Source organism: Neomonachus schauinslandi, chromosome 6 (genome assembly GCF_002201575.2).
Source record: "Neomonachus schauinslandi chromosome 6, ASM220157v2, whole genome shotgun sequence".
NCBI lineage: Eukaryota > Metazoa > Chordata > Mammalia > Carnivora > Phocidae > Neomonachus > Neomonachus schauinslandi.
This window is the reverse complement of record NC_058408.1, coordinates 52,696,208-52,714,851: the sequence shown is the minus strand read 5'-3', so window position 1 is coordinate 52,714,851 and position 18,644 is coordinate 52,696,208. Positions and strand designations below refer to the sequence as shown.

At 35.8% G+C, this 18,644-nt stretch overlaps 1 protein-coding gene across 1 annotated transcript; it reads right to left on the bottom strand.

The window, feature by feature from the left end:
• Nucleotides 1-7,262: 7,262 nt before the first annotated feature.
• CENPL (centromere protein L) lies at nucleotides 7,263-17,205 on the bottom strand. The gene is made up of 4 exons (XM_021682617.1): nucleotides 17,032-17,205; nucleotides 14,450-14,701; nucleotides 9,636-10,178; nucleotides 7,263-7,350 (listed from the first exon to the last, which is right to left on the bottom strand). Exons 1-4 carry the CDS (start codon nucleotides 17,203-17,205, stop codon nucleotides 7,279-7,281), a joined length of 1,041 nt encoding a protein of 346 aa, XP_021538292.1. The 3' UTR covers nucleotides 7,263-7,278.
• Between the last annotated feature and the right edge of the window lie 1,439 nt (nucleotides 17,206-18,644).

The following is an 18,644-nucleotide window of genomic DNA, read 5'->3' as shown; positions in this document are numbered from 1 at the left end:
GTCTTTTTTCATAATATTTTCATAGAATTTCTGCTAGCTCTAGAGCTCTGCTCAGTGCCTCTATAAAAACAGTATACAGTTCTTATATGCTGTCTTGAGAATCCTCCAATAGAATCATATGCTACTCTGCAGAAGTTTTTGCTCAAAAATATTACTGACTGAAACAATTTTCCTTCTTGTTTCCTTATTGCTACTAAGGACCAGCAGGGAGAAATGCCCTCTCCCCAGCAGTGAATACTGTTATGCAATTTTCACTTGACGCTCAGGCCTGCTGAAGCTCAGGCTTACCTGTAATCACAGCCTCCAAGGGAATGAATTCTTCAGTTCATGTAATAGTACACACTAATGAGTGTAAAATTGAGGCATTTTATTAATAAAATCTTGGTTCTTTTATACAAACTATATATCATCCTCATTCTCTCTTACTACTCTGAAATTGCACTTTCTGGTGAAAAGTTAAAATTTTTAAAGAAAAAATGATACAAATTTCAGTGGTCAGAGTTTTGTCATTGTGTTCATAGACCAATTTTTTTCAATGTATTTTGCAGGAAAATCTTTGAATAAGACTTTAACCGCAACCAAAAGGAATAACCTTCTCCTTCTCCCTCCCCCAATACAAAAATGTTTGGCAACTTTTGTGTTTACATTTAAAGATCATTTGCACCTTTACAAGGAAAAAAACAAGTATTTGGTAAACAATTGTTTACATGTATCATTTATGCTTTTTTCTAGCATGTATAACTTTTTTAAATAAAGGTAGTACTTACCATAAAAAAGAATTTTGGCTAAATGTTTTTTAGTGCTTGTGTCTTTGCTATTTAGTTTCTATATCATTTACATTTCCTTTATGTAAAGTTGTAAGTACTTTCGACCTGAAGGAATAAAGGGATTGCCAGCTAGAATTATGAACTTTTATTATATATCTTATATAATAGGATTATATTACCTAACCTCTAAACTTATTTTCTGGTGTAGCACTTAGAACCATACAATTCTGAGCTAGAAGGACTCTTAACAATCCCCGGGTCCAAACCCATCTATTTCTATGCTCTAAGACTGAAAACCAAAGATGTCCTTCCTAAGAGTAAATATAGTCAATGATAGGACCAACATTAAAAATCAGTTCCCTGAACTCCCACTCCATTTCTCTTTCTGTGCCACACTGCCACTCCACCCACACTTGAAACATGGCCTAGAATTCAATATACTAACAGACTCTAAGTAAATCTGGTATGTAACATTAAAAAAATATAAACACTTTATGAGATCCTTAGAGTACTGCATCATTAAGTCAGTCTTCAAGACAAAACTCACTTATTTCCCAAGATTCTACTATTGCATGTATTTTAAGAAAAGGAGAAAAATAAACAGGGTTGCTGGAGTGGTGGGGGGTGGGAGGGACGGGGTGGCTGGGTGATAGACATCGGGGAGGGTATGTGTTATGGTGAGCACTGTGAACTGTACAGGACTATTGAATCACAGATCTGTACCTCTGAAACAAGTAATATATGTTTAAAAAAAAAAGATAGCAGGAGGGGAAGAATGAAGGGAGGGAAATCAGAGGGGGAGAAGAACCATGAGAGACGATGGACTCTGAAAAACAAACAGGGTTCTAGAGGGGAGGGGGGTGGGAGGATGGGTTAGCCTGGTGGTGGGTATTGAGGAGGGCACATTCTGCATGGAGCACTGGGCGTTATGCACAAACAGTGAATCATGGAACACTACATCAAAAACTAATGATGTAATGTATGGTGATTAACATGACAATAAAAATTTTTTTTAAAAAAGGAGAGAAATAAGAACAGGAAAAAAAATTCCAGGAATTAGACTCTCAGTAAGTAGGAAAGTTCCCAATAGGAGCAACTGACATGGCAGTGATTCAAGAGCAGAGACCCAGGAACTACAATACTGACCGAAGTGTTCATTGGAGCATAAAGGGTTATTTTTTCCCTCCACTGAAAGTGGTCCACTTTTATTATTGACAAAATATACCTATTATATAAATGTCATTGCTGTAAAAGAATATTTGCATACTGATTTCCACAATTATGAAGTGAGCTCAGAGTTGGGTTGGGTTGGCTGTCCTCTTCATTTTATAAATAAGTAAACTGAAGCTTAGAAAGTTAGAAGGACATGGTAGAAACTGAACCTCATATCCACGTAACGATTCCAAATCCATTCATTGTTCTCTATACTACTCTTCAACCTAGGGGACAGCTATATATCCTCCCCTATATCCTCCCCTCCTATGGATCCAAGAAGAGTTCTTGATTTTTCCATCTCTTCAACTTTTTACTTGTTAGGACACAGTGGCCATCCTCGTATGAGGAACTGGAAACTGGAAGTGAAATGTGTAGTTTTAAGTAAAAAAAATATAAATCATGAATTATCTCAATAGGTACAGAAAAATAATTTGACAAGATCCAACATCCATGCATAATAAAAACCATCAACAAATTAGGAAGAGAATTGCTTTAACCTGACAAAGGGCATATAGGAGAAACCTACAGCTAACAGCATATTTAATAGTGAAATACACACTAAGATCAGGAACAATATAAAACTACATCCTCACCACTTCTATCTGCCATTGTGGTGGAAATTCTAGCCAAGGCAAGTTGGCAAGAAAAAGAAAGAAAAGGCATCCAGGTTGAAATTAAGTAAAACTCTTTATTCACAAGTGACATTAGTCTTGCATACAGAAAATCCTAAGGAATTCACTGAAAAAAATTACTAGAATAAACAAGTTCAGCAAGATCACAGGATATAAGAGCAATATATATACTCACAACAAACAATCGAAAAATGAAATTAAGAAAGCAATTCCAAATGTATAAAAGTGCAAGCATCTTTTTAAGAGGTCTATCCTTCAAAAACAGAAAACACATAAAATTACTCTACTGTCATTATCTAGTATGGATGGACGTGTAGCTCTACTTTGAAACTCCCTAGCTACTTACCTTTCCAAAATAAAGTAATTTTCACTTATTTTGCAAAAAGTTTTTTTCCATTCTCAATAGCATGAAATACTTAGGAATAAATTTAGCAAAAGAAGTGCAATACTTGTATGCTGAAAACTATAAAACACTGTTGAAGGAAATTTTGAAATAAATAGAAAGATACCCCATGCTCGTAGATTAGATGTTAGACTTAATATCATTATGATGGCAGTACTCCCCAAATTGATCTATAGATTGAACACAACCACTATCAAAATCCCAGCTAACTTTTTTTCAAAATTGACCAGCTGATCCTAAAATTCTTTGGAAATGCAAAAGACCCAGAATAACCAAAACAATCTTAGAAAAAGAAGGAAAAGCTGGCAGACTCACACTTCCTGATTTCAAAGTGCACTACAAAGCTACAGTAACCAAGACAGTGTGGTACTGACATCAATGAAATAGAACAGGGTCCAGAAATAAACATCTACGGCCAAATGATTTTTAAGAAAGGTGACAGGGCGCCTGGGTGGCTCAGTTGGTTAAGCGACTGCCTTCGGCTCAGGTCATGATCCTGGAGTCCCGGGATCGAGTCCCGCATCAGGCTCCCTGCTCAGCGGGGGGTCTGCTTCTCCCTCTGACCCTCTTCCCTCTTGTGCTGTCTCTCATTCTCTCTCTCAAATAAATAAATAAAAAAAAAAAATAAAAATAAAAAAAAAAAAAGAAAGGTGACAGAGGCAACATGGGAAAATAGTCTTTTTAATAAATGGTACTAGAACAAATGAATGACATGAATGAATGAATATGCAAAATGATGAGTTTGGATGCTTACCTCACTCCATACATAAAATCTCAAGATGGATTACAGACCTCAATTTAAAGCTAAAATTATAAGATCCTTAGAAAAACACAGGAGTAACCCTTTGAGACCTCAGATTAAGCAGTAAGATTTCTTAGACACAACACCAAAGGCGTAAGAAATAAAATAACTGATAAGCTAGACTTCATCAAAATTAAAAACTTTTACATTTTGAAAATAAATGAGTTCACCCTGGTATTTCCAATTCAAATTTAACATTACAGAGTTTCTACTTAGCTTACTTTATTTTATAATTGCATATCTTGATTCATAACATTGTTACATGTTTTATACTCAGTTGTTATATGTTGTACTCAGTTATCTTGAGTACAACTTAAATTCCTTTGCTGCTCTTTTCCTAAGACATAGCTAACAACATACAGTCAAAATACTAGGATTTAAAGATACTAAAAATAACTCTTTATGTGATTATGGCATGAACTTAATATAGTTAGGCTTATTTTCAATTTTTAAGGATTGCTTTTTCTTTTTGATCCAATTTTGTTTTGTAATTATATAAAACACTTACATGGTTCCAAACTATAAACAAGGAACATTCAAATAAGTTTTAACTTTCATTCCTGTCCCCTTTACCCAGTTCCTTCCTTCCCCCTAATTAGTAACCACTTTCATTAGTTTTTGGTTTATCCTTCCATTGTTTTTTGGAAACATAAAGGAAATACACACACAAACTCGTATTTCACCCATTCCTTCGGTAAAAGATAGCATACTATATATACACTGTCTACATGATGCTCTTTCAACAACGCATCTTAGAGATCAAGATCACTCCATGGCAGTATTAGATATCTTCCTCAAACCTTTTTACAGTCACATAGTAGTAATTCACTGTGCAGCTACACCATAAACAATCCCCCTTTGATATGCATTTGGACTTTTTTCAGTCTTGCTATTACAAATACTATTGCTATACTAATACTATAGATAGCCTTGTACACGCTTCATTTATATTTTGCCAGTGAGTTTTGGGGATAGAATGCTAGAAGTGGGATTGCTGGTCAAAGGATAAATCCCACATAATTTTGCTAGATATTGCTAATTTCTCCATAGAGATTGTACCATTTCCAATAATCTTTTAACTGTTTTTCCTTTCACTCTTGTCCACCTATAACTCATTCTCCCTCATATCTTATAAAACATAGATTAGGTAATATTACTCTCCTGCTTAAAACATCAGCGGCTTCTCATTGCATTTAGAATAAAATCCAATCTCTTCACAGTATCTACAAAAACTTAGATGATGTAGATCCTGCCTCTTTCTATCAGGATTAGGTTTGGCTATGAGCAAGAGACCCAAAATAGCAACAGCTTGTAGAAGATAAAAGTTTACTTCTCTGGGGCGCCTGGGTGGCTCAGTCGGTTAAGCACTGACCCTTGATTTCGGCTCAGGTCATAATCTCAGGGTTGTGAGATCGAGCCCCGTGTCGGGCTCCACACTGGAGGTGGAGACTGCTTAAGACTCTCTCTCTCTCCCTCTCTGCCCCCCCAACCCTCCCTCTCTTAAAAAAAAAAAAAAGTTCTCTGACATGTAAGTCTAGAGGAAGACCACCCAAGGGTGGCAATGGGGTTCGGCTTTAAGAAGTGCTCGAGGCACAAACTCCTTTCAGACCAAGCTCTACCAGCCCTATGACCTGACCTGCATCCCCGTGACCACAAAGAATGGCTAGAATTCCAGTCATTATATGTGTTTCAAAGAGAAAAGATGGAAGAAGAATAAGAAAAAGGCAAAGGGTACATGCCCACTGTTCTTTAAGGAAGATTCCTGGAAGCTCTACATGATCCTTCCATTTATAGGCCGTGAGTCAGAACTTAGTCATATGACTACACCTAGGTATAGTTTACACCTGAGAAAGGCCAGAAAAGGTCATCTTTATTCTGGACAGCCACATGCCAGTCAAAAATTGGGAGACATAACCAATGGAATAAGTCTCTGCTGCACAATCTCTTCACTTTGATCTCCTACTACTCCACCCTTACCCACTATGCTCCAGCCACACAGACTTCCTTTATTCCTCAAATAAGCCAAGTTCTTAGCTATCTCAAGGCCTGTGCTCTTGCCATTTTACCTGCCTAGCAAACCCCTCCACACACCTTCCCATAGCTGGTTCCCTCTCACCACTCAGGACTCAGCTCAAATGTCACTTCCTCAGAGAGACCTTCTTTGACAACTGTATAAAAAGTCACCCCTTTCCATAATGTCCTGCCTGATTTTCTTTATAACATTTATCTCAACTGAAATTATCTTTTACCTTCCTCCACTAGAATATAATTTCCACATGACAGGGATCTTATTTGTCTTCATTGCTATACCCCTGCTGCCCGATACAATTCCAAGTATACTGTAAGAGCTTAATATTAGTTAAATGAATGGCTGTCTGACTCCAAAGCCCATGCTTTTTCCACTATCTCTGCTATTCATGGTATATGTGAAATAATACCCCATTCCAGAAATTAACCTTTGTTTTTAGAATGACAGCCTATTAAAATTATTTCCTTTCAAACAAATTTTTAAAAACATCATTTATAAAGTAAAACAAAATCTTCCGGGGCTCAATAAATTAAAAGAAGAGATTTAGAGATTTAGATACAGCATCTTGGGCAAGTCTCCTAAGTTGCTTGATCTCATAGTTTGCATCTATAAAATGGAAGAGTTGATTAAAATGCAGATATTTACTAAGCACTGTGCTAAAGCAAAATTAGGGACATGAAAGTTAAATAATTTCTGCCCTCAAAAGCAGCTCACAGTTGCCTTTGATTCCATATAATTGTTGGCTTGTAACATTTGTGCTAGAGAAAAAGCCTATGATTTCTCATTTCTGAGACATTAATTAAAGATCTGTCACCAAGACACTAATAAAAACACTGCTTCATTTTAAAAGTGAGTATTTAATTCAACATTGCAATAAGAATTGAACAGTATTAAAAACAGAAGCATATTAGTGGCTTAAAAAGTGTATATTAATCTCTAGTTTCCTTTGGAGGAGATTTTAATTGTCAACTCTCTACAGTGAAATGATACTAGGAAAATGTCTTTAGAAGACAGAAATTCCCTCTGGACCCAACTCTAAAATGCTTAAAAGGAATTGAAGGTTTTAAAGATCCAAATCAGAAATAATATTAGAGATACCTCATTTGAATCCTAAAAATTTAATGTAATAAACATTACATATTTTTTAGAAAGATGGTCCAAGAAAATAACAACTCAGCATTTTCTAGAATCTGGCATCCCAGATCATCATGACTATTATCGAGCACCTGGCTGTGATTCATTTACTACCACCTTCTTTGTTCTTCTAGATCCTTCTTGAATTCCATCTGGGCAATTCCAAAGGCACTGAGAGGAAAACAGATGCAGAGACAGATGCATATTTCTCCTGCAGGCCCTCTCAGCATAGCAATTAGGCAAATAATCAGTGAGAAAAAAGTATATAATCCATCATGTATCGTCCCCACAAGACTTCAATCAATTTGAAAAATTGCCAGTTCTGTCAAATATGCCAAGACTCCAATAAGGTATTTATGACACAGAATCTGAAAAAACAAAAAAAAACAGACATTTAAAATTAGAATTCTGATAACAAAGCAGTTTAATATTTGATAAATATTCCAGGCTTATTTTAAATTCCGTATCTGCAAGCTAAGATGAACCCAAACCACTGCTGCTCTAAGTCAAATAAATTTTATTCTATTTAATGAAGACTACTAACTTTAATAAATATACAACTATTAGTCAATGGTGCGTAGAAATAACTAAAGTTCTTATTTATCTTGATTTCCATGGGTGGGCTATCTGCATAAGGAGTAAGGAGAGGAACAGGTATCCCTGAACCCCTTGGATTTATATGCAAATTGAGTATCTACATTTTCTAGAAAGATGTTCCATAGCTTCCTTCTTCTCAAAGGGATATACAATTCCAAAAGTATCTTGTAGAAACTAAGCAGATGGCAGAAACCTGGTTAATACACTAATTTCAAACTTTTGAGAGGCAGTACACTGTTGCAATTAAAAGCATAAGCTTTTGAGTCAGATGACTGGTTTCAAATTCCAACTCCACTTATGCTATGTGATCTCAGGGAACCTACTTATCCTCTGTGCTAGTTTCGTCTTTACAAGCTATGTCAACAGATTGTTGTGAAAAACTAAATAAGACAGTATACATAAAATGCTTAATAATGCCTGGCACGGCTAGTGCTTAATAAATGTTCACTATCAAAAAAAATTAAAAAATGTTAGCTATCATCATGGCATTATGTGAAGGTAGGAGCCAGTTACTGTCTTATATCATTAAGCGAGGCTCTTAGTGGGGTGCCTGGGTACCTCAGTAGGGTAGGCATCTGACTTGATTTTGGCTCAAGTCATGATCTCAGGGTCATGGGATCAAGCCCGGTGTTGAGCCCTGTATCAGGCTCCACTCAGCATGGAGTCTGCTTATCCCTCTCCCTCTGCTCTCCCCTCCCATTTGCTTGTTCTATCTCTAAAATAAATAAATAAAATCTTAAAAAGAAAAAGAGGCTCTTACATGTATAATAGACCAGATAAAATCAATTTGTTAAAGAACCACCTTTATATTCATAAGAACACATTATACATAACAGTTTTTAAATGTAGTTTACTAATGGAATGTGGGCATATGAAAATAAAAATCTTAAAATATACAAGGACTTCATGAACACTGAATTCTGAGGTGCTAAAATGGAATTTTTTTCCTTTATAATATCCAAGTAACAAGGTATAGTATAATCTTTCAAATGTTTTACTGCAAACCAAAGAAATAAATTTAACATCATGACCCAGTACAAGCAAATGTATACCCTTACCACATGTGATACACTCATTTATATATTTTCTATTATATTTCTCTCTTGTTTTTTTAAAGCTGGTCTCTTCCCATCAAAATTATTTTCCAACTTACTATTGCATTATGACCTTCAGTTTGAAAAACATTAATACAGTACTTAAAGAGTATGAGCTTTTTGGAACCTAAGAGATAAACATTCAAATACTGACTCCTCCTCTGACTAAGCTATCTTGCAGGTATCACTTTCACCTATCTTATTTTAAAAATAAAATGTGGATAAAGACACCTATTTTAAAAATAGGTGTTATTTCTAAAAATAAACTCAATAAATTAAAAATAAAATTTTATTATTTTAAAAATAAATGTTTCCTTATTTTAAAACTAAAATGTGGATAAAAACACCTACTACAGGGTTGCTCTAAAGATTAAAATTAAGGTGTATTAAACTCCCAGCACAGTGACAAGACCAATATTCACTGTTTACTGTGGCTATATTTTAATACATTTTAAATATATTAATATATTTTATTATATTTAGGTGCCTACTCTCAGTTTATTTCTGATACTTCCTCTAGCAAGTACTTCAATAGAGAGTAAAACAATGCCAATTATTTCTTTCCCAGTAGGGAGAGAAAAGCCTAAAATATAAAAATGACACCTTAGTTATGTATTTCTGGCTATAATTTTCTGATCTAACACACAAAATCCTCTGTTGCTCTAATAATTATTTCAAAGTTTGACAAAACAATTTTTAAAGTTTCAAAGTTACTACAGAATAATTCCTATTATTACCAAAGTCTATAGCACACAGCATACAGTATCCTCCCATTATAAAGCTATATCTAGAGGCTGAAGACTTTTTAGTAAATCATTTATAAAGCATAAAATAAAATATCTCTACTGTCTTGAATTAGCATTCAAATGTGTTTCTTCAATGTAGAAAATACAATTACCATACATTTTGAAAGCTATGTAACAATAAGGAAAAATTACTTAACTAGATTTGTTCAGACTAACCTTTATTTTTCCATCAGTATGTGCTGAAGCTACAGATGTGGAAACACGGACCAATCTTGTGGCTGATAAGTGAATTTTGAAATGCCTATGGAAATGTGAATAAAGGCAGTCCATAAATAAGTCAACTTCCTCCTGAGTAACTTCCCCAGGTGTTTTGTGGACACTGTCCCACAAAGCTTTGGCATCCTCTGGATGTATGGCATAAGAAATGTCCAGACTTTGAGGGCTACAGGGTACAGACCAAAGAAATTCGGTAGCAGCCATATACTGGTCCATTTTGCATGCAGTCCACATAGCAGCCATCCAGGAAAGATTAAATGCATTGATTGCTAAGGGACTGAAATAACAATCAAAAGTTTTCTGAAACCAGGTTCCTACTATGGCTGTATTCGTCTCTGCTCCATTTGCAAGGAATAAGGGTACACAGGTGAAATCTTCTGAAACAGTCTCTAGAAGACTGTCTCCAAATATACAGCAGAACCAACCAGTCCACAACACTTTATGTTCTCTGTTCTCAGATGGCAATTGAGATTTTGACAGAATCTACAAAGAAAAAAAAGGTTAAGTTCAAAAGTACATTTACTCCTAAATTACATCTTCTCAAAATCAGTACATTTAAAAATAAGAAGATATGTTGTACTACTTGCCAAAAAACACAAAGGGAATAATCTCCCTAATCACTATTAGGATATATCAAGTTAATTGACCTACCTCTTAATACTCTTATTAGGATATGGTATATGGCAAGATCTTGGTGCAGCCAAAATGCAAAATAAGGAATGCCGATATGGTGTAATCAAGTACACTATCCTAAGGGGAAAAAATCTCAAAATCTCAACTTCAGAAGGGACTGTAAAAAGTCACCAAATCCAAAGTGCTTGAATTCTTCCTAAGGCAGCTCTATCAACTTAAAAACGTTCTCTCATATGTTAGGCCCACAGTTTCCACCCGCAGGTCCTGTTTTCTTCCTTATGTGCATGTAGAACAAATCAAATCTAATTTCTCTTCTACAGGAAAAGCCCTTCAAATATTTGATGACCTCTATCATATGTAATGTCAAGTTCAACATCTCCGTTTCTTCAACCATTCCTCCTATGCCATACACATTATCCTGGTCACTCTGAAATTATTCTGCAGGGGAGTCATTCATAAGTGAATATAATTACTTCAAAAAGATCTGATTAAAGGACTGTAACCGGGGTGCCTGGGTGGCTCAGTCATTAAGCATCTGCCTTCGGCTCAGGTCATGATCCCACGGTCCTGGGATCGAGCCCCACATCGGGCTCCCTGCTCAGCGGGAAGCCTGCTTCTCCCTCTTCCACTCCCCCTGCTTGTGTTCCTGCTCTCACTATCTCTGTCAAATAAATAAGTAAAATCTTTAAAAATAAATAAATAAAAAATAAAGGACTGTGACCATCTTTAATCTGGATTATGCAACTATTAATATAATCTTAGACTGCAGTAGTTTTCTAATTTTTAGTTGACAGCTTTACATAAATTATCCCTATTCGTTTTTGCTATTAATAGGTAAATCTCTGGGCACCTGGGTGGCTCAGTCAGTTAAGAGCCAACTCTTGATTTGGGCTCAGGTCATGATCTCAGGGTCCTGAGAATGAGCCCCACGTCAGGCTCCATGCTTAGCGGGGAGTCTGCTTGAGATTCTCTCCCTCTCCCTCTCCCCCTCCCCCTGCTTGTGTGCTCTCTAAAGTAAATAAATAAATCTTAAAAAAAAAAAAAGGTAAACCTCCCCTAATATACAGAGACAGTATATTTATTCCTATTAAAATTTTAATCTCTTTCAATTTGACCCATTGCGCCAATCCATTCAGATTTTTCAGAATCTTGATTATGTTTTCCAGCAGACTAACATCTCAAACTTCAAATCTATAAAGTACATGACAAACATACCTTCCAGATATTCATAGTTTTAAAGTTTGACCAGGATAAAGTGAAGATCACAGCCCAGTATCATATCTCTTTAGAGATAATCATTTTAACAGTTACTTTTTGCATATTTCTCCTCCTTGTTCAAGAGATTGTAAGAGACTCAAAAGCCTTTAAGCCCAGATAGGTCTATCACACTTTCATAACCTAAAAGTTCTGTAACTCTGTGAAGAAATGAGATTTAACTTGGACACTGTTAGGACACTCTACTAAGAGTTCAAGAAGTCATTTCTATTCCTCACAAGAACGTTTGCCTGTTGACATGCAAATCACATCCCTTCTCTGGGCATCAACTGCTTCATTTGACAAAGACTGCTGTCTACCCAGTACCTATTTTTCCTTCCACAATAAAACTGTGCTTTTAATGAGGTGGCAAAGTACCCACTAAAACAGAAAAATTTCCTAGTCTGCCTTCCGACTGGGATGTAAAGAGAAGTTGTTGGGTCTTAGCAGTCTCATTAAAGATTCATTCGGTTCACCTTCCTACTTCCTGCCTGGAACTGGCAGAGAATATTTAGAGCTTCAGGAGCCACCTTAGACTTAAGATGCAACCTTAAGGATAGAAGCCATGCACCAAGGATGAGAGAGAAGATGGAAGAAGATGATGGAGAAGATGGAAGGAGCCTAGATTATTAATTCATAAAGCATATACCAGCCTTAAACACCTTACCTCCAAACACTTTTTGGTAAGACAAATAAGCCTCTATCTATTAAACCTCAAGACAAACATTTAATTCACGGTTATTTGGTCTTTCTGTTTTATGAGCTAAACCTAATCCTAGGAATCTTGAAGATCCTTGCCAATATCATGATCTATACCAGGGGTTAGCAAATTCTTTCTGTAAAAGTCAGACAGTAAATATTTTAGGCTTTGCAAGCCACATGGTCTCTGTAGCAAATACTCAAACGTGCCGTTGTAGCACAAAAGCAGCCATAGACAATATGTAAACAAATGAAAGGAGCACTGCTCCAGTAAAACCTGATTTCCAAAAACAGCAACAAAAACAAGCAGCAGGTCAGATTTGGCCCGCAGGCCATAGTTGGTGTATTTCAGAATTTGATTTACGACTAAGATGAGTTCACTCAGAAGAAACAGAGTAGCAGGCATGAATAATAAATCCAGTTTCTTAATCCAAAAATAGTCGTATTACTTTTAAATACTACACATAGGAAGGAATGTTACATTTCTAAGAGTAACCTGGCATGATATATCACAATATATGATGATAGATTATATATGTGTGTGTGTATATATATGTGTTTGGGGTTTTTTTGCTAAAATTCCACTTCTAGGAATTTAGTCCACAGAATTAGACAGATACACTTACAAAAATGTAATATTCTTGGGTTTTGTTTTTTTTAAAGATTTTATTTATTCATTTGAGACACAGAGATACAGAGAGAGAGAGAGACAGAGTATGAGCAGTGAGAGAGGCAGAGGGAGAGGGAGAAGCAGGTTCCCCGCTGAGCCAGGAGCCCGATGTGGGGCTCAATCCCAGGACCCTGGGATCATGACCCGAGCCGAAGGCAGACACTTAACCATCTGAGCCACCCAGGCGCCTCCAAAAATGTAATATTCTTAAGGACATGAGTAATTATCTACAACACTATTATTAATCTTAAAAAAAAAAGGCCATATGCAAAAGTATGGGCAATAAAATCCCAATTTTAGTAGATCCAGATAGCCAGACAAATGTATCTATGTTCATGAGAGATATTGATCTATAGTTTTAATAACCTTTGTCTAGTTTTAGTATTGGGTAATGCTAGCCTCACAGAATGTGTAAGGAAGTATTCCCTCTGGTTCTATACTCTGAAGAGACTGCAGAAAACTGAAATAATTTCTTCCTTAAATGTTTGGCAGAATTCACCAGTGAACCCATCTGGGCCTGATGCTTTCTATTTTGGAAAGTACTGACTCAATTTCTTTAAAAAATAGAGGTTTACTCAGATTGTCTATTGCCAAATAGATGTAGACCAAAATGTTAAATTGTGGTTTTGAATTTTCTTTGTATTTTTAAGCATTTTCTAAGTTTTCTAAAGTAAACATGACTATAATGTAACTGGAAAAAAAACCTTTTTAAGTTAGCCATATCTAATTACTATAATTTGGTCAAACAAGACATAAAATAGGTTATAAATCACAAGGTTAAAATTTTTTTTAAATGGTAAGAAAATACCACAATTTTTTTTTCTTTTTTTTAAATTTTATTATGTTATGTTAGTCACCATACAATACATCATTAGTTTTTGATGCGGTGATCCACGATCCATTGTTTTCATATAACACCCAGTGCTCCATGCAGTACATGCCCTCCTTAATACCAATCACCGGGCTAACCAATCCCCCCTCCCCCCTCCCCTCTAAAACCCTGTTTGTTACTGAGAGTCCATAGTCTCTCATGGTTCATCTCTCCCTCCAATTCCACCCCTCTCATTTTTCCCTTCCTTCTCCTAGTGTCCTCCATGCTATTCCTTATGTTCCACAAATAAGTGAAACCATACGATAATTGACTTTCTCTGCTTGACTTATTTCACTTAGCATAATCTCCTCCAGTCCCATCCATGTTGATGTAAAAGTTGGGTATTCATCCTTTCTGATGGCTGAGTAATATTTCATTGTATATATGGACCACATCTTCTTTATCCATTCGTCTGTTGAAGGGCATCTTGGCTCTTTCCACAGTTTGGCTATTACAGACATTGCTGCTATGAACATTGGGGTGCATATGGCCCTTCTTTTCACTACATCTGTGTCTTTGGGGTAAATACCCAGAAGTGCAATTGCTGAAAATACCACAATTTTTAAACCAAGACAGTGCCAATTCTTTTCCCCGGGGAAGCAAGGATTGCTTATTTATATAACATACCTGAACGAGAAACGCTTCAGAGTCTCTTTGTGTTCCTTTCATTCCTAGGAGAGTGGAGAAAGTCACTTTGATGTTGAAGTCTTCTCCCACTTCCACAGCAAGCCCTTTTTGCTTTTCAGCAGCAATAAATGCACTCAGAAGTCTAGAATACTCTTTGAGATTAGTATAGGAGAATTTATATAGGGGAGTTAGACTATATAAAGTCCATTGTTTATGCAGAAGGAATGCAACTTTTTGAGGATCATTATCTTCCTACAGGAAAAAAAAGTCAAGACAAGTTTAAATTCTCATTTACTAATATTTCCTAATTCTTAATCATAATATTTTAAATACTTAATACAAATCTATTACTGGGTACCTGATCTTTACACTCCAGCCAAAATAGAGTTTGCAGGACTCTGAAGATCCCTGAACAAGTCTTTTCATTTGCTGCACCTTCACTCTGGAATACTCTTCCCATATGTGTTCACATGGCATGTTCCTTTCCTTCACTCAGGTCTGTCCAAATGTCACTCAAGAGGCTACCCTATCTAATTTTGTCTCACTCCAATTTTGTCACTTTATATCTCTTTAACATGCCTTTTTTTTCAAAGCATTTATTACTATATGACATTATACGTTTGTCTGATTTTTATTGTCTGTCTTCCTTACTAGAGTGTAAGTATGACAGGAACAGGGATTTTGTCTATTAGGTGCTATATCTCTAGCATCTAGAATGGCTGTTCAATAAATATTTATTGGATGAACATTTATGTTTGACTTTTAGAAATTTAAAATTATAGATTTAGAAAACAGTAACTACTCCTGGAGCATTTAATTTGATTAGTTTTAATTATGTAATTTTCTTAAATGTTTGGTGGTAAATCCACTCTATAACACAATGTCAAATTCAGTAGATTAAATAAAAAGATACTTGGCAGCATTTCTGCCATGTTCTATTAGAACCACAGGTACCATCAAAAACAAAAACACTTCCTTCATATTGGCCCTATGACATTACTGAGGGTCTTCACATACATCCCCATACAGGTTCCTACTTTCATCCTGAATTGAATTTTTCTATAAAATCCATAGTTTTTGACATAGTCTTACAGCTCCAACTATCTTTTGGAACTTTCATTACAGTTGTCTACTTGATAAAACTATTTCTTCTGACTAGAGTGTTCATGGAAACTTTTATAAAACTTACATAAAAAGTTATAAACTTTTTTCTTGTTATGATCAAAAGGTACGGGAAAATTATTTGTTTCACAGAGATAAGGAAATGAATTGGACATTCCAATCTTTATATACAATTTCTGTTTTATGGTTAGGAACGATCACTTTCATTACCAGCACTAGTAATTTAAGAAACTTTTCAGAAAGAAGCAAAAATTTTCCCATATCTCAAGAGATATGAGGCACACAACATGGATAAGAAAACAAGACTATAGGGAGGATGTGGGTGACTGATCAGCCAGAATCCTTGCTATGTTTCTCAAGACCACACATCAAACCCACACTGACTAGGGTTTTATTTCATGGTCCAGTGAAATCACAAATTACTAATGTTACCTTCAGAGTTGTTTATGAATAATCAAAACAGAGAATGTTGCCAGCAAACTGGAGACAATATAAACATCAAAATAATTTAGTAATGATTTAGAAAAATTTGAAAAAAATTAAGAAAGATAGATAAATAAATAAATAAATAAATAGAGGAGAAATGAGAATGGTTTATAATAGAATGCCAAAGGCTGGTTGGTAAATATGGAGCAAATGGAGTTGGAAAATCATTATATTGTGACCATCATGATAAATATAGAATCAGACAAATATAATCGATGGATGTTAAGTGTAAGGGGAAATTTTGATGAGGAACAGAATATTTACATTATCCTAAAGTGTTTCCCAGACTGTTTATTAGATGCAGAGAGGAATAAAACAGTAACCACTGGGTAACACCTTGACAGGATGATCAAAACTGACATCACCTCTGTGCTACCAGATGTTATTCCCCAAAAAGGAATGTGTTCCAGCCAATACATAACTTCAATCTAACCATGAGGAAACATCAGACAGATACAAAATAAAGAATATTCTATTTAAAAAGGAAAGGGGAGGGGCGCCTGGATGGCTCAGTCTTTGAGCGTCTGCCTTTGGCTCGGGTCATGATCCCAGGGTCCTGGGATCGAGCCCTGCATCGGGCTCCCTGCTCGGCGTGAAGCCTGCTTCTCCCTTTCCCACTCCCCCCTGCTTCTGTTCCCTCTCTCACTGTCTCTCTCCCTGTCAAATAATAAATAAATAAAAATCTTTTAAAAAAATAAAATAAAAAAGGAAAAGGGAGGAAATTACATTCTTCAAAACATCAATGTCATAAAAAACAAAGAAATACTGTGGAAATGCTCCAGATTAAAGGAAGTTAAAAGACATAACAGAGGTGGTACTGATAGTGTGAATAATAGTTTGTTTTTGCTATTTCTCATTTATTATCTGGGAGATTAAGAAGACACTAAAAATATTAAAAAGTAACAAAAGTCAAAATGTTTTGCTCACAGATTTTCTCAATTATTGAGTAACACGAAGGAACACAAAAGGCATACCTGTAATTGTGAACACTGAGGAATTTTCCTTCGAGGTGGAGTTGGGATAAATGAAGTCAGCTTCCTGACTGATTCTAATCGTTTCTGCAAAGGGGTGGCACCTATAAAGTAATCTTTAAGCCTTGAAGATGCACTGTGCCTAGGAGTCGATTCTGATGTATCATAAGAATCCATGGTCTACATAAAAAGAAATAAAACCAGAATTCTGAACACCAAAAACTTAATTCATGCTCATAGTTTCACTGATCCTTCTTCTCCCTGCTATAAAGGAATTCTTTCTTTCCCTTCCTCTCCCTGCTCCTCCCCTCACCCCCAGATTTGAGTTTTTAACCAAGTCCTATATTTCTCATTGGCTATAGGCTATTTTTATGAATATCTTACCAATACCTCAAACTCAGAATGTTCAAAACTAAATTTAACTCCTTCCCATCCTCCTCCAAAAGTTAGCTGGTCCATTTTCAAATTCCGGTCAATTTTCTATGTTAAATTCATTTAAAGTGGGAGAAAAGTATTCTCCCACTTTCATTCTTGAACATGTAGTCATTAAGCACATTCTTTTGAGTTTTTCCTTCAACAGTCTCTGTCATCCATTCCCAAAGCTACTTCTAGGTTCTTATTACAGTATCTAAGGGTAATCCATTCTTCAGCAGTGACACTTTATTTGTCGCCTGTGCAAAAAAATTTTACAGTGATGAGAAAAATTCTACTTTTCTGCTATTTAAGATCTTTCATAATTCAGCTTGCTCTTATCCTACTTCTCCTAGGCATAAACATATTCTTGTCTTCATGTTTTTGCCTATCAATCATGTTCCTTATCCACCTCCTTTAGGACCATGTTTGAATTTGATCTCTTTTCAAGTAGAAGGGTTTTGTTAATCTTTTTTCCCCAGAATATCTATGTTATACACTTCTGTCTGTATCAATAGCTCATTCCTGGAAGCAATGTGTATGGGGGCATGGCTGTGTGTGCACAGAATGAGATCTCAGGGGTAAATATTTTTTAAAAGCCCAAAAATCCTCTCGATGAGTCTAACAAAATCTCTCAATATGTTTCATAAAATGTTTGGAGATTAATAATATACCAGCCCGCATAGCTCTCCTTGATCATCTAGTTTGTACCACTCATTTTAGCCCATATTCATATAGTTCCTTGTACAATTTTTTTTGGTGTGCATTTTTTCTCTTCCCAACAAGACTAAAATACTTTGAAATCATGCTTTATATTTCTCTTGTATAATTATCCTAATATAATGCTGAGTGTTTTTTAATTGTTAGCAAGGATTGCAGGGTTTTTTTATTTGTTAGTTTTTGTAGTTTCAAGTTTTTCTTTAAATTCCAGTTAGTTAACATACAGTGTAATATTAGTTTCAGACGTAGAATTTAGAGATTCATCACTTATATACAACTCCCAGTTGCTCATCACAACAAGTACCCTCCTTAATACCCATCACCCATTTAACCCATCCCCCCCTCCGCCCACCTTCCTTAACAAGTATCAGTTTATATCAACAGAAGAGGGGCGCCTGAATGGCTCAGTCGTTGAGCGTCTGCCTTCGGCTCAGGTCATGATCCTAGGGTCCTGGGATCGAGCCCCGCATCGGGCTCCCTGCTCA